General features: G+C 32.7%; 1 protein-coding gene across 11 annotated transcripts in view; it reads left to right on the top strand.

The window, feature by feature from the left end:
• ralgps2 (Ral GEF with PH domain and SH3 binding motif 2) overlaps positions 1 to 18,963 on the top strand; it is a 225,702-nt gene that overhangs the window by 64,187 nt on the left and 142,552 nt on the right. For all 11 annotated transcript variants that reach the window (XR_015517496.1, XR_015517498.1, XR_015517497.1 and 8 more), the window contains 3 exon segments: positions 11,308 to 11,395; positions 13,635 to 13,754; positions 16,078 to 16,182. Coding sequence is in view for 2 of the 11 variants with exons in the window: in NM_200474.3 (NP_956768.2) it covers positions 13,674 to 13,754; positions 16,078 to 16,182 (186 nt within the window). In the remaining 9 variants the exon portion in view is untranslated.

Genomic DNA, 18,963 nt, shown 5'->3' with positions numbered 1-18,963 from the left:
CCCTTTGTTTGCACGGGGGGCGGGGAATGCCAGTGACCGCTGTGTACGGATAGAATCAGCGGAGCGCTCTCTCTCCCCGCTCTGCTGATTCTGTCAGAGTACAGCGGTCGGCACGGGCCACAAAATATTGCACTGAGGGCCGCAAATGGCCCGCGGGCCGCGAGTTTGAGACCCCTGGACTAAACTAATATCGCTACTCATGAAAAGACCGGCATTGCTATTAACATGACGTATGCATATAATAAGGGACAGTATATGTCAAAAGCATCAGTGCAATATCAGACAGCACCCGTGAGAACAGCACAGTTATATCGTTATCAGATTCATTCATGTCAAGCTGTGCGTGCAGGGCCGGATAGCGGTCCATGTATCCTTTAGTCACTCAGTTATGTTGTAAAAATGTATTTTCTTGTGATAACGGGATTTCATTAAGACCTATTTTCCTCACGCTTGCATATATATTGTTTGCTTTTTAGTTTGATTAGTGTATATTTCAAATGCAAAAATTATGTGTGTATAAAACTTGTAGTAACGGTGCTTATAATTGGTGGGTGCGACTAAATTTAGGCTGATGCGCCTACATTTTTAAAGTTAGATTTTGTTGTCTCTCTACTGAATCATCTGTGACAGGCTAACGGACGGGGAGAAAGCGAGCATGTGCGTGCTGTTTATACCTGCTAATACTAAGATGCAATTTCATCAATTCAATCACAGGTGGAAAAATGTTGACATTCCGAGTCACACCTGGGGTCCGTTCTTCGTACCTCGCTTAAATGATCTAAGATGATTTGACTGATCCTGGATCTTTTAATCTTGATAACTGATCTCTCGCTAATTTGGTTCTTCAAACAAGTTCACGAATCAGATTAGAATGTCTGGATGAACTGATCTGAGAACGCTGCGTGTGTTGTGAAGCACAGATCTATCGATCCTCGAAATCATGATCAGCTATGCAGCGATTGGCTGACGGCACAGCAGCGTAATGACATCATCTGATTAATATTCAATTATACATGTGAGCAAAATTACATCAAATTAGCAGAAACGGTTTGTTAAATATGACACGCAATAACCTTCCACATTTGTTGTGAGCTGCAGGCTTTACACTTTCTTGTGTCAAGAGTAATCATCATGTATTTCAGTGCATATCAGTGTATTTAGTTCTAAATTTAGAAAATATTGTCTATATTATTGTAGCTGTTTTTTAATCGGCGTAAAGAATAACTGGTTGTTTACAAAAGCATTTTGATATTGGTAAAGGCGTCTGCAACTTTTGTGAAGCTTCAAATCACTATTAACTATCAAAAAATGTTTATGACAGCATAAATGTATTATTGCTTTAAAATAAGTCACATATTCTGCATTTCTATTATACACAATTTGTACTAAAGCGATCTAAAAAGTTCATATCAATAAGTTTTCTCTTTGCACCACAAGGTGACAGTCTGTACTTTCATTTCGATGGTACAGATTGCATAAGTTTTATTAATATGTATAACTTTATTTATTTTATTAATGACTATAACTATATATATATATATATATATATATATATATATATATATATATATATATATATATATATATATATATATATATAGTTAAAAAAATATGTACCATTTTCCCAAGTGTATATAACTACTACTGTAAGAAAATATCAGAATTCAGAACATACTTTCTGTATTATCTTTGCTTGAACTGAGCCGATCTAATCCTGTTTATATGAATTGAACCTGCTCCTGATCAGGTTTGACCTAGCAGATCTGTTGCTATGACAACAACTCTCGGATCAGCTTTGAAGAACGAAACGATCCTGGATCGTGTCAAATCGTCAATACCCAAATCCAGCTAACTGAGTAATCCACGTACGAAGAACAGACCCCCGGAGTGCATTTCCAGTCACACACGTTTCTATTGTTTACTTTCTACCAGTTCTCTGAAAAGGGAGGATCTGTATATTGGCCTTCTCTTAACATTACCTAAAATACTGCGAAAGCTGGGCTACCTATAGCAGAATTCCCTCGATTTACATTTCATTATCAATATACAAATTTTAATGAAAGTACCATATCAATTAAATACGCTTTAGGAATATGTTACGCATTGGCTAACAAAATTAAATCTAATTTATTCCCTATCAACTTTAAGCCTTCCAGCATGTGAAAACTAAAGTGTGTTTTATAAAAAAAATCTCTTTAACAAATACTTTTAAACATCTAAAGTAAATTAATTGTGTTATTATGCTTTTGAATCAAAGTATTAGGTTAGGCAAACGGATCTCATGGAATTGATCTAACAACAAGACCGCGATCGCTGCTTTAAGTAGAGCAACATTAAGATTATTAGCACCATTAATCTATACAAGACAAGTCTATACAAATGAAATGAAGCATTCACAAAGCTGTATTTTATGAAACACCAATTCAACGGCACATAAGATGCATTTTGAAGAGAAAGCAGCCAAAGGCTATTTCAGAAAATATTAAAGACAATATTTCATTATTGGGTGGAGCTTCCAACATTTTTAACGCCCTCCACTGAAAAAAAGTGTTGCATGCAGAACTGTTGCAAACAATTTATTTGTGTTGAATTTAAACAAACAAATTAAGTTTAATAATGTTCAACTTAATTTGTTTGTTTAAATCCAACCCAAATCAATTGTTTACAACCACCTAACGTAAAAAAAAATTTAGTAAATCCAAGGAATCATCTACATTGCCGATTTGACTTAAAAATAACTATATTCTTGTTGGAAAAACTCATAATTTAGGAGCTTTTTTCTAATTTTGTGGATTTCCGTCTGCCATTAACAGTCCTCATCGATTTCCTATAGAATATAGAGATTGTGAAGTATCCCACTTTCCCATGATGCACCTCGAGGGAATGGGAGTAAAGCGACGCAACTTCCGTGGGTAGGTCATCTAATAGCAAAATCGTAGATGTGGTAGGTTCAAGTTCCATTTATATATACTACTTGCATTCATACTGTATAGAACATACATTTCTAACGGTCAAGTAGTAGATTTAAATTCAAATTATTCTCAGTAGTAGGTGATTTCAGACGCTGCCTATGCAGATTTCCTGGGTTTCTATATGGATGTTTCCGTGCGCAAGAACACGGAACATGTAACATGTACTATCAAACAGAAATATGTCACATTAACGCAAAACAGATTATGTAATCGTTATTATTGAGTCAAATTTACAAGTCAAATTATTTTGCTCTATTTAAATTTACTTATCAATCAGCATAAAACAATAAAATAATCCATTACAAAATATAATAATAATAATAATAATAATAACAATAATATGACGACACACAATTTCATTTAAAAGCTATTAAATCCTCTCTTTATTCAACAAACAAAATGGCTGCATCCAAAATCGTATACTTCCATACTATATAGTACGCTAAAATCAGTATGTGAGCCGAGTAATATGTCTGATCTCATGGAATTTGAAAAACAGTACCCGAATGACCTATTACTTTCGGCGAGATTCTAAAGTGAGCATCTGATGGGTGCTACGCTATCTCATGATGCACCACGAGGTAATTCATGAGTGGGTGTTAAGCGATGTGGGTAGGTCATGTGATAACAAAATGGCGAATGAAGTACATCCGAGTTACATGCATACTACCTACATTTATACTGTAGAACGTACTTTTCTAACAGCCGAGTAGTACGTTTAAATTCAAAGACTCTGTCTCTAAGGAGATTTACTACTGATAAACAACTGGTCCATTTACATTTATTCAATTAGCAAATTTATTCAAAATGACTTTGAAATGAGGATGAAAGAAGCACTTCAAGACTTACAATTTTAGCTTTTGATTAATTGCTAATTGCGATTTTCATTTCGATTGATCATGCAACCCTGCAATATCACGCATTAGATAAATTGTTGCAAATGGCTTCAAGTTTGCCTTTGCAAAATGTTTTCAAGAGACAAGCACTAAACCAAAGTGGAATCTATAGGGAGATGAAGGATTAATGAGCATGTTTTTATGGGACACATCGAGAGGGAACACATGTAAATTAAGGTGTGAAAAACGCAGTTGTTCCGCCACTTGAACTAATTCCTTCAGGCTCGCTGTGTCTCGTTCTCAGTTTCGCCGGCAGGTTTCAACAAGACAGCGACACCTCCTACGCCTTTTCTCATCCGGATCATTCAATCCGGTTCTCTATTCCGCCTTTCATTCGGCCTCCTCATTCGTGCCTCTGAGCGTCTTTCAGCGTCTCTTTCAATGATCTTCAGAGATCTCGCACATTAATCATTCCAGTCACACCAGGCAAACACTCGCAAGGCGGACACATGTGAAGGTGTTACAGCAGTTCTGAACATCAGTCTTCACTGTCAGTCATCTTTAAGCCCTCAGTTTACTTTACTAGGGCTGCACAATTGTTGAAAATGATCTAATTTGGGGTTTTTATTATTTTTATTTGGACTATCTGGCCAAACTTTATATCACAATATATTTATTACAATTTCAGTAAATATGATGTAATTCTAGTATAAATAATATTTTAAAAGGCCTAATAAAATCTTCCAACACAAATGCTTCTACAACACAAATCTGTTCAAATATCATTATTATAAATTTTATAAAACATCCTCCTATAAAAGTGTATGATATATTATTTTAGCAAAACAGTATAATGTTTAATAATTAATGACTTTATTATAAATTTAATGTTTTATTATTATTTTATTATGATTAAAAATAATAGTAACTAATTAATTAATTATTAATGTATTATTATTTCTCATTGTCTTATTGATCCTAATATTAATTATTAAATTCATTTATTATAATAATAAAATAATAAAATAAAACAGTAATAAGTAAATAAGACTAATAAAACAGTACTACTTTAGTTTATTATTAACTAATATTTTATTAATATCAATAATAATGTCAATCAATTATAAAATTATTTTGTTATAATAATAAAATAATAAGACATAAATAAAGCACTAATAAAATATTAATTATTTATTTAATTTATGTTTTATTGTTATTTTCTTCTTATTATTTATAATAATAATGTTTATTAATGTTTTATTATTATCCCTATTAGTATTAGTATTAATAATAATAATAATAATAATAATAATAAAACAATAATAAACCCATAATTAAATAAAAATTTACATTTAAATTTAAATTAAATGATTATTAATTTATTATTATTATTATTATTTATAATAATAATAATAATAATAATAATAATAATAATAATAATAAAAACAAAAACAAAACATTAACATTATTATTATTATGATTAATAATAATAAAATAATAATAAAACATTAATACTAAAATTAATTATTTAGTTAATTTATTTTAAATTTATTATAATAAAAATAGTAATAAAGCCTTAATTCACATTATTATTAATAATAATGATAATAATAATAATAATAATAATAATAATAATAATAATAATAAAACATTAATAAAAATAAATTAATGGTTTAATTATTACTACTATAATAATAATAATAATAATAATAATAATAATAATAATTGTTATTATTATTTTTATTATTATAAATATATTTATTATAGTAATAATTAAAACATTAATTTATTTTACTAATTTTATAATTATTATTATTTTAATCGTAATGTATAATAATAATGTTCATAATAATGATGATAATAATAATGATAATTACAATAATTAAACATTAATTAATACATTTATTTATCTATTGTTTGTGTTAAGCCTTCATTCCAACCAGGAATAAACACACACACACACACACACACACACACACACACACACACACACACACACACTGTAAAATCATTATTAATATAATTAATTAATATCTTTTTCAAATATTGTGAATGTTCACAGTATTTTGTATTTTATATGTTTATTTCTTCTCTAGAAAATCTTATTTATTTTTATTGGTGGCTTAAAAAAATACTTTTTTAAGGTCAATTGTATTATTAATATTATTGCTAAAAGGATATATTATGCAGCCCTAATTACATACAAAAATATGTTTTTGTCAATGCTTGGAAGTGAATATGCAGAATTAGATATTTCTGTGGTTGGAGATGTGCAGGGCTCTTGTGGGCGAAGGTTTGCCTTTCAGTTTTCTTTCTGTGGAGTCATCTTCTTATTGTCATGGAAACGAAAGCTATAGTTGCATATGTTGAGAGATGTTCTCTTTCACATTCATCCCAGTCATGGTGTTGTGGCTAAGTTAGGCCTGAGCTTGTTTACATTTCAGTCAGCTGGCATGGAGTGATGTTTTGAGGGTTATCAGTCAAAATCGCATCACACTTTTTTTGTGTGTGTTTGTGTGTTTTTGCATGCCGGAGGTTTCAGTTCAGCTTTATGTCAGTAATGTGAGGACGCTTTGTGACCTTAATAAACCATGAATGCTTCTCTGGCTTCAGACATGTGATGTTTTTTAAGGCAAGGCAGTTCAGGCCAATAAAAAAATATAAATACAGTTTAAGTCTGAAGTATTAGCCCCCCTGAATTATTCACCCCCGTTTATTTTTTCCCCAGTTTTCTGTTTAAAGGAGAGAAGATTTTTTCCAACACAATTCTAAACATAATAATTTTAATAACTCATTTCTAATAACTGATTTATTTTCTCTTTGTCATAATGACAGTAAATAATATTTGACTAGATATTTTTTCAAGACACTTCAATACAGCGTAAAGTAAAATTTAAAGGGCTAATTAGGTTAACTATACAGGTTAGGGTAAAGCAAGTTTTTGTAAAACCATGGTTTGTTCTGTAGGCTAAAAGTTAAATAGTAATAATTAAATAATAATTTAATAATTTTGTCCTTAAAATGTTTTTTAAAAAATTAAAAACTCCTTTTATTCTAGTCGAAATGAAACAAATAAGACTTTTTTTCCAGAAGAAACAATATTATCAGACATACTGTGAAATTTTCCTTGCTCTGGTAAACATTATTTGGGAAATAATTAAAAGACAAAAAAAAAAAAAATTCAAAAGGGCTAATAATTCTGACTTCAACTGTATTTAAAATGCTTGTAAACTAGTGTTTTACAACTTAGTTTTATTTTAAGAATAAAACAAAATCATCACATTTTCTCAGTATCTTGCAGCCCTACAAAATACTGCAAAGTGTCAGGAAAAACTTTTTTTTTTTTAAATAAAATTTTCTATAAAAACCTTCAGAATGCACAATGAATACAACTGATGTTTGGTATGTAAATACGGGAATTTCTAAATATTTATGAAGTAGGTTTTTTTATTGCAATAATCGCAAAGCAATTACAATGTATAAAAAATTGACAAAAATATAGTACAAACCATACAGAGATTACATTTTTAAATATGTTGTAAAATAAATTACATTTAAAAATGCAATAAAAAGAAAAAAAAACAAGAAGAAAAAACATGAAAGGGGACATAAAAAAGGAATGCAGAACAGAATATTAAACAAAAGCGCACATTTTTGAAAATTTTAACTGCTTTTTTTATTGCTGGATGTTGAAGTTGTATTTCCGTTTCTTTTAAAAATCATAAAATGGGGTTCACATTTAGTATATTTACATGTAAATATAATGCAAATAAATGCATTATAAATCTCTCATAAATGCAAAAATCTTAAATAAAATAAAATCAATCATGTTTGTTCTACAGAGAGCCAACCTTTTAATTAGCATTGTAGAAATTCTGTGAATTAAACTGCACAACCCAAAAGAAACAAAGTATGTTGTCTACTTTTTTGGTCACATCCATACCGCATTTTATTTTTCTCGTTTAAATATAAAAAAAATGTTTACAGCCTGATGATTTTCTGAACTTGTAACTCTGTGGTTAGTTGTTCTGGAAAATAGAAACAAATGTTTTAATATAATGTTAGCACATTTGTGAATTTTTGTTTAAGCTTTTACTGCAAATGTCACATCCATGCTGGAATTGCTCGAGTGCAGCTAAAGAAACACTTAAATGTGTATTTTGGTTGTTTTCTATTCATCAAACTGAAGAAGAAAATAAAGTCAAAATCTCATCATTCAGGTTCTCGAGTAAACAGCCTTTTTGCCTGCAGTGTTCTCCTTAAAGCTTATTTTCATGTACGCTAGGGAAAGAACGTCTGATGTCCCGCTTGGCGTCTGCTGTCCCGTTTGGCGTCTGCTGTCCTGAACAATCCTCTCCAATGACCCCACGCCGAACTCTGTCAAACTTCAGCTCATTTCCTCAAGCACTCGCAGCTGCTGCTGACTTTACTCCCATTTTTCCTGCTTCTACAGCTCCACCTTGAGGCCTTGGACTTGTTTTTTTCAGCTGTGCTCAGTTTTGAGTCTCCTCACAAATGACATTTTCTTAACTCCCAGCCTGTCAGTGCTAGCTTGTAATGTAATTTAATTCATCCACTTATGGTTTCAGTTTTCAACAGTGTTTATGGGTCAAAGACGACAAGACGTCCGACTTTGGCATACTCATCAAATCATATTTACAAATGCAATTTTTATGTACAATGTTAAGTGCAAGCAAAGTGTCTACTTTGATGCTTCAAGTAACTTTTGTGAAAATGAAATACAAAATTATGTTTCCCAGAGATGGGTTGTGGCTGGAAGGGCATCCGCTGCGTAAAAACTTGCTGGAAAAGTTGGCAATTCATTCCGCTGTGGCGACCCTGGATTAATAAAGGGACTAAACCAACGAGAAAATGAATGAATGAATGAATAAAATACCAAGATTACACTAAAAAAGTGGCATGTGCTGTCAGAATCTGCATTATATTGGTCCAGTGAATCAAGAAATGGTTGCCATATATTGTAAAACTTATCAAGATTATCAATAACTCAAACTCTTTCCATGTGCAATATTTAAGTGAGATAAGTTACCCATGTCTTAAATTGAGTATTATTATTATTATTATTAATATTATTATTATTATTACAGCTTAATTGTTTTATGTTCAATCCACTTAAATTTATAGAAATGAATATGTTAGGTTAATTCCTTCATGTTCTTCCAACACAAATAATTTTTTACAGGACTGATAATGTTCCTTCATCATTCATCATTTTGCCATGTGCTTATTACATAAGTGTAAGTGATCATACATAAATATCACATATATATATATATATATATATATATATATATATATATATATATATATATATATATATATATATATATATATATATATATATATATATATATATGTGATATATGTGATATATATGCATCACATATAATATATATATATTTTTAAGACACTTCTATACAGCTTAATATGACATTTAAAGGCTTAACTAGGTTAATTAGGTTTACTAGGAAGGCTAGGGTAATTAGTCAAGTTATTGTATAATGATAGCTTGTTCTGTAGACTATCGATAAAATATATTGGGGGCATATAATATTGACCCTAAAATTGTTTTAAAAAAATTAAAAACTGCTTTTATTCTAGCCGAAAAAAAACACCCAAACAAATAAGACTTTCTCCAGAAGAAAAAATATTATCAGACATACTGTGAACATTAATGCAAAATGTTTTTCTTAGTTGTCTTGTTTTTAGTTCAAATATCAAAATTTTAAAGTAAAGACTTTATTTGACCCCACTGGCAGATATATTCTTAGCCTTTCAAGTTGGTAAACAAAACAATATATTTTTTATTGATTTAAGAATGTTTAGATATTCAGACTACAAATGAGACAAAGCAAAGTAAGAAAAGCCTTTTTTTGCACTGAGATCATTCCATTTCTGCACCTGAATACTGTTAGACTTCCCAGAAAGCTAGTTTGTCTTGTTAAACTGTATTCATATCACATTAATTGTTGCAGAAAAATAATTTATGGCAATATCAGATTTGTTCAAAATCATGCAGCCCTAATAAAAAAAATGTTGTTATATTTTAAATTATTACAAACTTTATATGGCATCAAATGATTACAAAGTTTGCAGTTTGTCTTGGCAACATTTTTTTTGCTATTCATTTATATACTATTAGCTTTTCACGTTTTGAATCTGCTTTTTTATACACTGCAAAAATTATAGGTTTCAACTACATTTAAGTTATACAAAGTTTAACTTCATATTTCTTGTCAGTTGTATTGCTGCAAGTTGAGATGACTATAGAAAACGTTTATTTGATTCAGCTAAAAATATATAGATTAGAGATGTTTTACAGTGTATTTTTAGGTAACGTTTTTTTCATAATTGTCATTAGGTAGAAAATTCGATCCACTTATTCTGTCATCAGATGGCATAATTATGTTTCATTTTAGTTTATTTCAGGATTTTTTTTCAATTACCAACAACCACGACAACAGCAACAAAATATTACTCAACGCAATGAGGAATATACCAGGACAAAAATGTTGGTTGTTGTTGGAAAGTAGCTCATTTTCAGTAGTAGATTGTTGTCACAGATTTAACACACTTCAGATATACTTAGATATTAGATATGTATTTTTTTTTAACCAATGTTTTGCATGAACAGTTGTAAGCAACATTAGGTTACTTGTGTGGGTTTGTGTGTGATGAGTACTTTTGACAAATTCATGTGTTTATTGAACAGTTGGCACAAAAGCAAACTGACAAGAATTTAAAAGTGATGTTTTGTTTGTTATTGTCAGAGTAATGCCAAAGTCACACTGGAGTTTATGCGTGTGAATTTCTGTAGTATGGCACTGCCAAAAGTAGTGGGATTAAACAAGATGATTAAACATTAAAAAAAAAAAAATGAGTGATTGGTCCATGTTTCAAAATATCTCTCCAGAGAGGTCATGTTTTGATCTTCGATTAATCTCACAATTATGTGATGTGGTTTCACAGGTCAGAGTTTACCAAGCTTGAACTTTCCAACACAGCAAACCTAAAATCTTGCCGCACAAGATTGCGTTTCAGGTCTGGGCATTTGCATGCTTATGAATGGAAGTCTATGAGGAGAAAAGTGCAGTGTGACCGCAGCTTAACTAAGAAACAAGTTGTAAAGCCTCCGCCCTCTCCTGGAAGGAGGGAGGGATCAGCAGCTCATTTGCATTTAAAGACCTGCACACATAAAGGGACATTTAAAGCAGATCATAAATGATCTGTAAGACATTTCGACATGAGATTTAGATCTTGTACAAAGATAATAATAGGACCAATTAAAATAATAGCAAATGTAAACAATAGTTAGTTTTCTAAAATGAGTTGACGTTCGTGGAAAGGAGGAAATAATACAATTTTAAATCACCCCGTCTGTAATGAATTACTTTAATTACCAATATTTGCTTATTAAATCTCTAGTCGTGAGCTAATGAAAAGCTTTCTAATATGTCCTCTTTCTTTCTCTCTCTCAGTTTCAGGTTTTGTAGAGCACTGGATTCAGACTGAATACAGGACGAGGACGCAGCAGAGCCGTCACCATGAGCATTTGACAAATACCTGGTAATTCAAATCTCTGTTCTCTGCGTGTTTGTTTGTTTCATTTAGCACTGTTGTTTCGCAGTCCTTCAGCAAATGAAATTGTTTGCTCTGCTATTTTGCTGTTTGTGTGTGTGATGAATTGGTAAATTAAAGCTATTAGGAGTAGTCTGCAGTTTGCCAGTGCCGTAAATACGAGTCAAATATACTCGTTGCAACACCTGTTCCTATGAAACACACACATGCACACACAAACACAGAGACATATACTAATGACTTCATTGCACCTGTTCACACTCAGGACACACAAACACGCATATACGCACACACCACTGGCTGAACACCTGCTTGTTGTGTTTGGTGTGCAGGCAATGTTTTGATAGTGAGGCCAGCAGTCGTTGTTTATCGACGTTGCTGAGTCGATGTTGTTCTTTGGAAGAGGTTTACAGTTACGGTTACATCACTTCACTAGAGTATTAGATTAACAATACATCACAACAAAACAAGACTCTGTAAGTGTGTGTGTGTGTGTGTGTGTGTGTGTGTGTGTGTGTGTGTGTGTGTGTGTGTGTGTTTCAGAGGTGAGGAACATGTTGATGTGCGGTTCTCTTGTAATCGCTCAATGATATTAATTATAAATCAAGCACTTGAAATGTATTGTTAACGTATGAATTCATGTGATCTCATTCGTACAATTTAGTATGATTTGCTCATCACCCAATCACGATTGGGTTTAGGGGTGGAGTTGGGTGCCACACCTCCTTTTTAAAATCTTACAATTTTGTACGACTGAACTCATACGAATTCATACTAATTAGCCACTAAACTGACAAAACGTAAAATACTTATATTTTCTTGTGATATCAGGCTGTTTATTATTAGTATAGTGTGAATTAGGGTTAAAACTTTGTATATATAATTAAAATTTTTGTATTCTAAATAAAAAGCCTGTAAAAACAGAATTTGAACTATTACATTTTAGTTGTGTCTTCAAAAAAAATCACACATTATTATTATTATTATTATTATTATTATTATTATTATTATTATTATTATTATTAATGCACCTAAAAAAACGCACACACTTTTGTCTTCACGTTGTTACATCACACTTCTCATAATTGATCAATCAATTTCGAATTAGTGTTAAAACTTTGTATATTTAATTTTACTTTTAATTTTGGTTAGTTTTGGATTTTTCCCCTAAATTTTTATTATACATTGATTTATTTGATAATTCATTTATGATGAATCTCATTTAATTTTTGGTATTTTTTAAAGTTTTAAGCTTAAGCTTTTTGTATTGTCCATTGTTCTTCATTTGTAAATGTCTGTATAGTTTTATTGTCTAAATTGTTGTTGTTGTTGTCATTATCATTCATTCATTATATTTTTTCGGCTTAGTCCCTGATTTATCAGTGGTTACTAGGGTTGCACGATACTGGAATTCGATACCAATCGATACTGAAATTTTAAAAATGTCCATTTCCCGCTACCATTTTGTCACCAGACGTCACTTTAAACACTTTGATGTCGCTGTATCTGTGGTTACACTCAGTAAACTGCGGTGGGTTCGGTGAACTGATGACCTTTCCGGCCAATCACAGTCGTTCCTGTTGAGTACGTGAACACAACGGCAAATCATTGTGGTTTAAAAATGTGCTCAGTAGCGATCAAATGTTAGCAGAAAATGGATGTTTTTGAAACTTTAGCATTGATTGGTGCCAATTTCAAGTATCGTGACACCCCTAGTGGCCACCACAGTGGAATGAACCGCCAACTACTCTGCCATATGTTTTACATAGCAGATGCCCATAAATTATTATTACTAACAACAACAACAATAGTTGGCACATTTAAAGCTAGTTACAGCATGGTCTGGCGCATTCTGGCTGCACCTCTTCCTTCTTAATTCTATCTGACTGGAAGTGAACACGCACACACTTGCATTTCGCTCACTGGCGCCATCTTGTGCAACTAGCCCATTTCCAACAAGCCTGTCAAATACTGATATCATAACCGATAAACCAATAAATCCCTTTAAAATATGTATTTTTAAATACATAAATATATATTTTTTTAAATATTAATTAAAAATATTTTTAACTTAAATCATCAGTTACTTGTTGCTTTTGGTCTTACTCAGTGTTCTGTGCTTAGTCCCGTAATTGCTGCTTGCAGTTATGTTACCTATATATTGAGTTTTATGCGTTTAAGAATGGTGACGTCTGATTCCTGACCTTATCTTTGTGTTTGTGTGCAGGAGGCCACACAGGCGAGCAGATGAGGATGAGGATGGTGAATGAGCTCTGATGGTTTGCTAAATATGGACGTCCCCAATGGCCAGCCCAGCGTCTCCACCCTCACGGCTCCGGCCTCAGAGGTACTGCATATACACTCATCAGTGTGTGGTTAGGCCTGTCACAATGATCAATATATTAACTGCAATACTTGGAGATGACCTCAATGATTTTTGCCATTGCAATATATACAGTGATTACTCGCTATAGTGCAGTTCATTTTTCTTGGCTTCGCTATTTCGCAGATTTTTTATTTATTTTTTTTTGGTGTGTAATTTGACATGCTTTTTTTTGTGTGTGTATTTGATATGCATTGTGTTTTGCATCCTGATTACCTGTAGACCAATGTCATTTAGTCTCCTCTGTGTCGTGTCTCTTGTAAAGTACAGAATGTGTTCAGCTTGACAAATTTAACTAAATCTTCGATCGCTAGCAGTACACTTTAAAGAAAATATTTTTTACTTGTTCAAACTACTTATTTTTAAATGAGCTAAAACAAAACAATTTTTGAGATTTCATTAGGACAGCTTAATTTTTATGTTCAATTCACATAAATGTGTTAAAAGTCTTTATTTAACTTAATCAATTTGTATTAAGGCAACATGAATGAATTGTGTGGAACCCTGCACTTTTTTTACAGTGTAGGGCTGTGCTGATAGACGGTAGTATGATAAAAATATCGCCAAGAGCTGAAACCTATGACGATTTTAAAGATGATATTTAGCTCGTTTCACATTAATGTAGACCTATTCCATGTTTTAATAAAATGAATAGCATTATTATTTTTAAACAGCATCATTAATAATAAATTAACTACAAATAATATGACAGCCATGGTTTCTGCTACATACATTCTTCCATGGCGGGGCGCCAAGCCAAAATTGATCTCGCCACGGCTACATTACAGCTTCTCATTCAAAACATTTTATTTTTAATACTGGGTAATAATCGCACCACAACGTATTAAAGATTAAGTTAATTAAAACAGCGCAAACTTTTCTGTAACCGTAGTAGTGCTGTGCGTCATTTGTTTAACCCTTTAAGGCTGACTGGCTGACAGGTGCGTGATGCGTGAGGCCAGCAAACACGACGTGTAGCTGTTTCACTTTACTTCGGGACGCTTTAATATCGCTCTGTAGATTTATTAGGGAGACATTCACAAATATTCCTAGCAAATCTAATAAATGCTGGAGCCATACTCGTTACATAATTGCACTAAATCGCACTTCAGCTGCGTTTATTCGAGAGCGCACAAGATCTGCGCGCTCTTGAAGCGGCTTATATTTGAGGAGGTGTTCAAGAAGTTTTGTGCACGAGCAGAGGAAATCGGCGCGTAAGCAAAGAGATCCGCATGCTGTAGGGCATAGATGTCAAACTCAGTTCCTGGAGGGCCGCAGCCCTGCACAGTTTAGTTCCCACCCTGCTCCAACACACTTACCTGTACGTTTCAAACAAGCCTGAAGGACTCAATTAGTTTGATCAGGTGTGTTTAATTAGGGTTGGAACTAAACTGTTCAGGGCTGCGGCCCTCCAGGAATTGAGTTTGACATCCCTGCTGTAGGGTATTACATAAATGCAATCTCTACTTCTAATTCTGCGCTCACGACATTTGTCATTGAAATAAAGCCACAAGTAGATCTGTTTAAAAAAAAAAAAAAAAAGGCCTGCCGCCACAGCTGGAAAATATCCTAGAAGAAACACTGACAGCTTTAGCTGTTTACATTAGCATCACCTGACTGACACTTTCAGACAAAAACGAATTTTTTTGATTGCTCTCTTGCGCTCTCTCTCTCGCTCTGTCTCAGCAGCAGCAGTTGAAGCGTGAGCTGCACGTGAGGGCACAGCCACATCTCATAGCAGAGTAGTTTGCAACTTTGTTGCATAAAAATGATAGGCTGAATAATTAAACTGGATTTAATTAACAAACAAGTTAAATGAAAACGATTTGTAAAAATGAAACAAATAAAAAAAATAAATAAAGAAATCTGAAACCAGCTTAAATGTTCCAGGATAAAAAATTTTGCTGTTGTTGATCATTTGAGACTCCTTTATAACAGCACTCCCGCAAGATTCTCTCTTGCTTTCACAAAAAAGCTATTTATATTTTATTCCATTATTAATAGGCTATTTAAGTTTTAAGGGAGGCTATAGCCTATTTTTCAGTGCATGCATTTACTGCTCCTTCAAATACATGGAATATACATACTTGTCTTATTTGTGTTTAATTGGATAAAATGATAAACACAGACATGCACAAAAATAATGATTTCAAAATTACAATAGTATCGCATATCGGAACAGTTTCTGTGACAATATATCACACAACAAAAATTTGTGGCAGGACTGCGTGTGGTTTACAGTGTTTTCAGACGACTAACTGTGTCTTTGCTCATTATCTCTGTCCAGAGGAGCAGCAGCTCTGAGTCTCTCAGTGAGAAGGGAACATCGGAGCTCAAGAGTTTTGACGCTGTGGTTTTCGACGTGCTGAAGGTCACGCCAGAGGAATATGCAGTAAGTTCAGCTTTAGTCTGTTCTGGAAGCCTTTTGTGTTTGTCTGATTTATACCTCTATGTCAAGCACACTCGTATGCTCCGACACAGCCTATGCTTGGTCGCATAGCCTTTGCCTTGGCTGTCGGTGACGCTCATGCGCACCTCTCAAAAAATGTAACTACACATCTGAACAACGCATACCTCAAGCACTGTGATTGGTCTGCTTGGTAGCGTGGACGAGTGTGTGTAGGACCGAGAGTGGCGCGAGCCTAATGGAGTGAGTGTTTGCAAGTGTGGAGTCCCGTGAAGGAGATCCAGATGGAAAGTCTTTCTTTGTGTGTACCTGATGATTAAAAGTGTTGCACGTCTGCCGGTTCCCGCTTTAAAATGATCGAGGTTAAGCTACTTGTACATTAAGGTAGGGTTCAGAAAAAAACAAAACATTAGCGAGGAAACTCGACACAAAGAAACATAAACACCTCACTGCCAGCTAGCGTTTCGGAAGTGTTATTGTAGAGCTGCACAAACAGCATGCAGAAGCATAAATGCACGGCAACGTGCAAGGTATGTGCCATGGGTCACGCCGATCACTTTACTCACAAGTAGAAACCAGGCTTAGGCTGAATAGTTAAAAATTTTAAACATACTGGTTTTGAAAATAATTAAACTTTCTGATGAATTTTTTTTTCTTCTTAAAAAATGTAATTCATCCAATTGTTTGTCACTAAAGATGAAGTTTTAAGGTCTTCCAATTCAATTTAACATGGCTATAAAATGTAATAATGTTATTTTAAACTATAATAATAATTATATATAATAATTTGAACAATTTGTTTATAAAATTCATATTTTCAGTACAAAAAATTATATTTATTTATAACCCTCATTTTTGTTTAAATACAGTGGTTATTATTATTATTATTATTATTATTATTATTAATAGTAATAATAATATTACTGCTATATTTTTATTCATTCTTTCATTCATTCATTTTCTTTTTGGCTTAGTCCCTTTATTAATCCGGGGTCGCCACAGCGGAATGAATCGCTAACTTATCCAGCACGTTTTAACACAGCGGATGCCATTCCAGCCGCAGCCCATCTCTGGGAAAGCTATTTTATTATTATTATCATTATTATTATTATTGGTCCCACTTTATATTAAGTGTCCCTATGTACTTACATCAAAAATAAATACAATGTACTTACTGTGTTTATAATGTATTTGAGAACACTTGTGGTGCTTTTGAGTTGGGATAGAGGTTGGGTTATGGACTGGTTTGGTGGCATGGGTAGGTTTAAGGGTGGGTTAAGGTGTAAGGGATGGTCAACAGTGTATTTACAAATGTAATTACAAAAGTTAATTACAGATGTAATTACAAACATGTATTTAATCAAGCATAAGTACATAGAAAAAACATGTATTTACACAATAAGTACATTGTAACAAACTAATAGTTCCTATGTAATTACATATTAGTTAAGGCCACTTAATATAAAGTGGGACCCTATTATTATTATTATTATTATTATTATTATTATTATTATTATTATTATTATTATTTGTTGTTGTTGTTGTTTTGCATTTAGAATTTAGAATTTAGAATATGAAATAATTCTAATAATAGTTTCCTTCATAAGAATATTTATATAATCATATGCTTTTTTTAAGCAAATACTTTTTAGTTTACATTAAAGTATTATTGCAATACTAATTCTTATTTTGTATTTTGCATAGCAATAATAGCATATTGTTAACAATATTTTCTAGTTGTTTATTATTTGTTATGTGAAAGTATTTTTAGCATAATACAGTAGAAATATAGCAAAAATAAACAAATTTTGTACCTTTAAAATACTAGGGATGTCCTGATCAGGTTTTTTTGCCCTTAAGTCCGAGTCATTTGATTTTGAGTATTTATAGATACCGAAACCCGATCCGATACTTTTATGATATATATAAAATTAGAATAAAGAAGAACGAAGAAACAGATCCAGGATGTTCCTTATTTTTATTCAATTCACCTTATTTTAACAGTCAACAGCTTCGTTAACGAACAAACAGAGCTATTCTGTGGGGTAGCTTGAACAATCAAGTAATAAATAACATCAATTCTTCGCTTTTGGGCCTCAACTTAAAATGCTCTGCAGGCAATCCCAAGTTTACATATCTCACGGTTTGTTGTGGCAATGTTGTGATCATAAACTTTATAATTCCTTTAGGTTTCAGACAGCCTCGCACTTTCTGCTTCAAGCTGCTTCCGTGTTCGACTTTGCTGGCAATTAACCAATAGCATCCCTGCAAGTGATGTCATGCCGCACGTGTTGCTGTTTTTTGTGTGAAGTCAAGAAAGAGGTCTAACTCTGTGCCTCCACATGAGTATTGATGTGTTAAAAATATTGAGAATATATACAATATACGTTTATATTCTAGTCTTGATAGGGAGGTAACGTCCAATTCTGATCGGGCCTGATTTCGGATCACGTGATCGGATCTGGACATCCTTAATAAATACATTTTAATTCAATAAAATGTGTGTGTGTGAGCGAGCATGTATGTATATAAACTCAGGGCTCAACAATAAGGACTGCCCGATGACCCGGGGTCAGCGTGAGTGATGCTCGAGACAGTAGACAGAATTGTTACTGGCCCGATCGGGGCAGTGCTGCCTTGTCACTAAATTTTAACAGACGGCAATATGACCGCAACATCAAATTCTGAGGCTAAAAGAAAACATCTGTTTCTAACGTTGTGGAAACATTTAAATGGGTAAAATACGACAAATAAATTAAGTGATGT

This window comes from Danio rerio, chromosome 20 (assembly GCF_052040795.2).
Source record: "Danio rerio strain M-AB ecotype USA chromosome 20, GRCz13ab, whole genome shotgun sequence".
NCBI lineage: Eukaryota > Metazoa > Chordata > Actinopteri > Cypriniformes > Danionidae > Danio > Danio rerio.
Note: the sequence above shows the minus strand (reverse complement) of the source record. Positions and strands in the feature narration are given on the sequence as shown.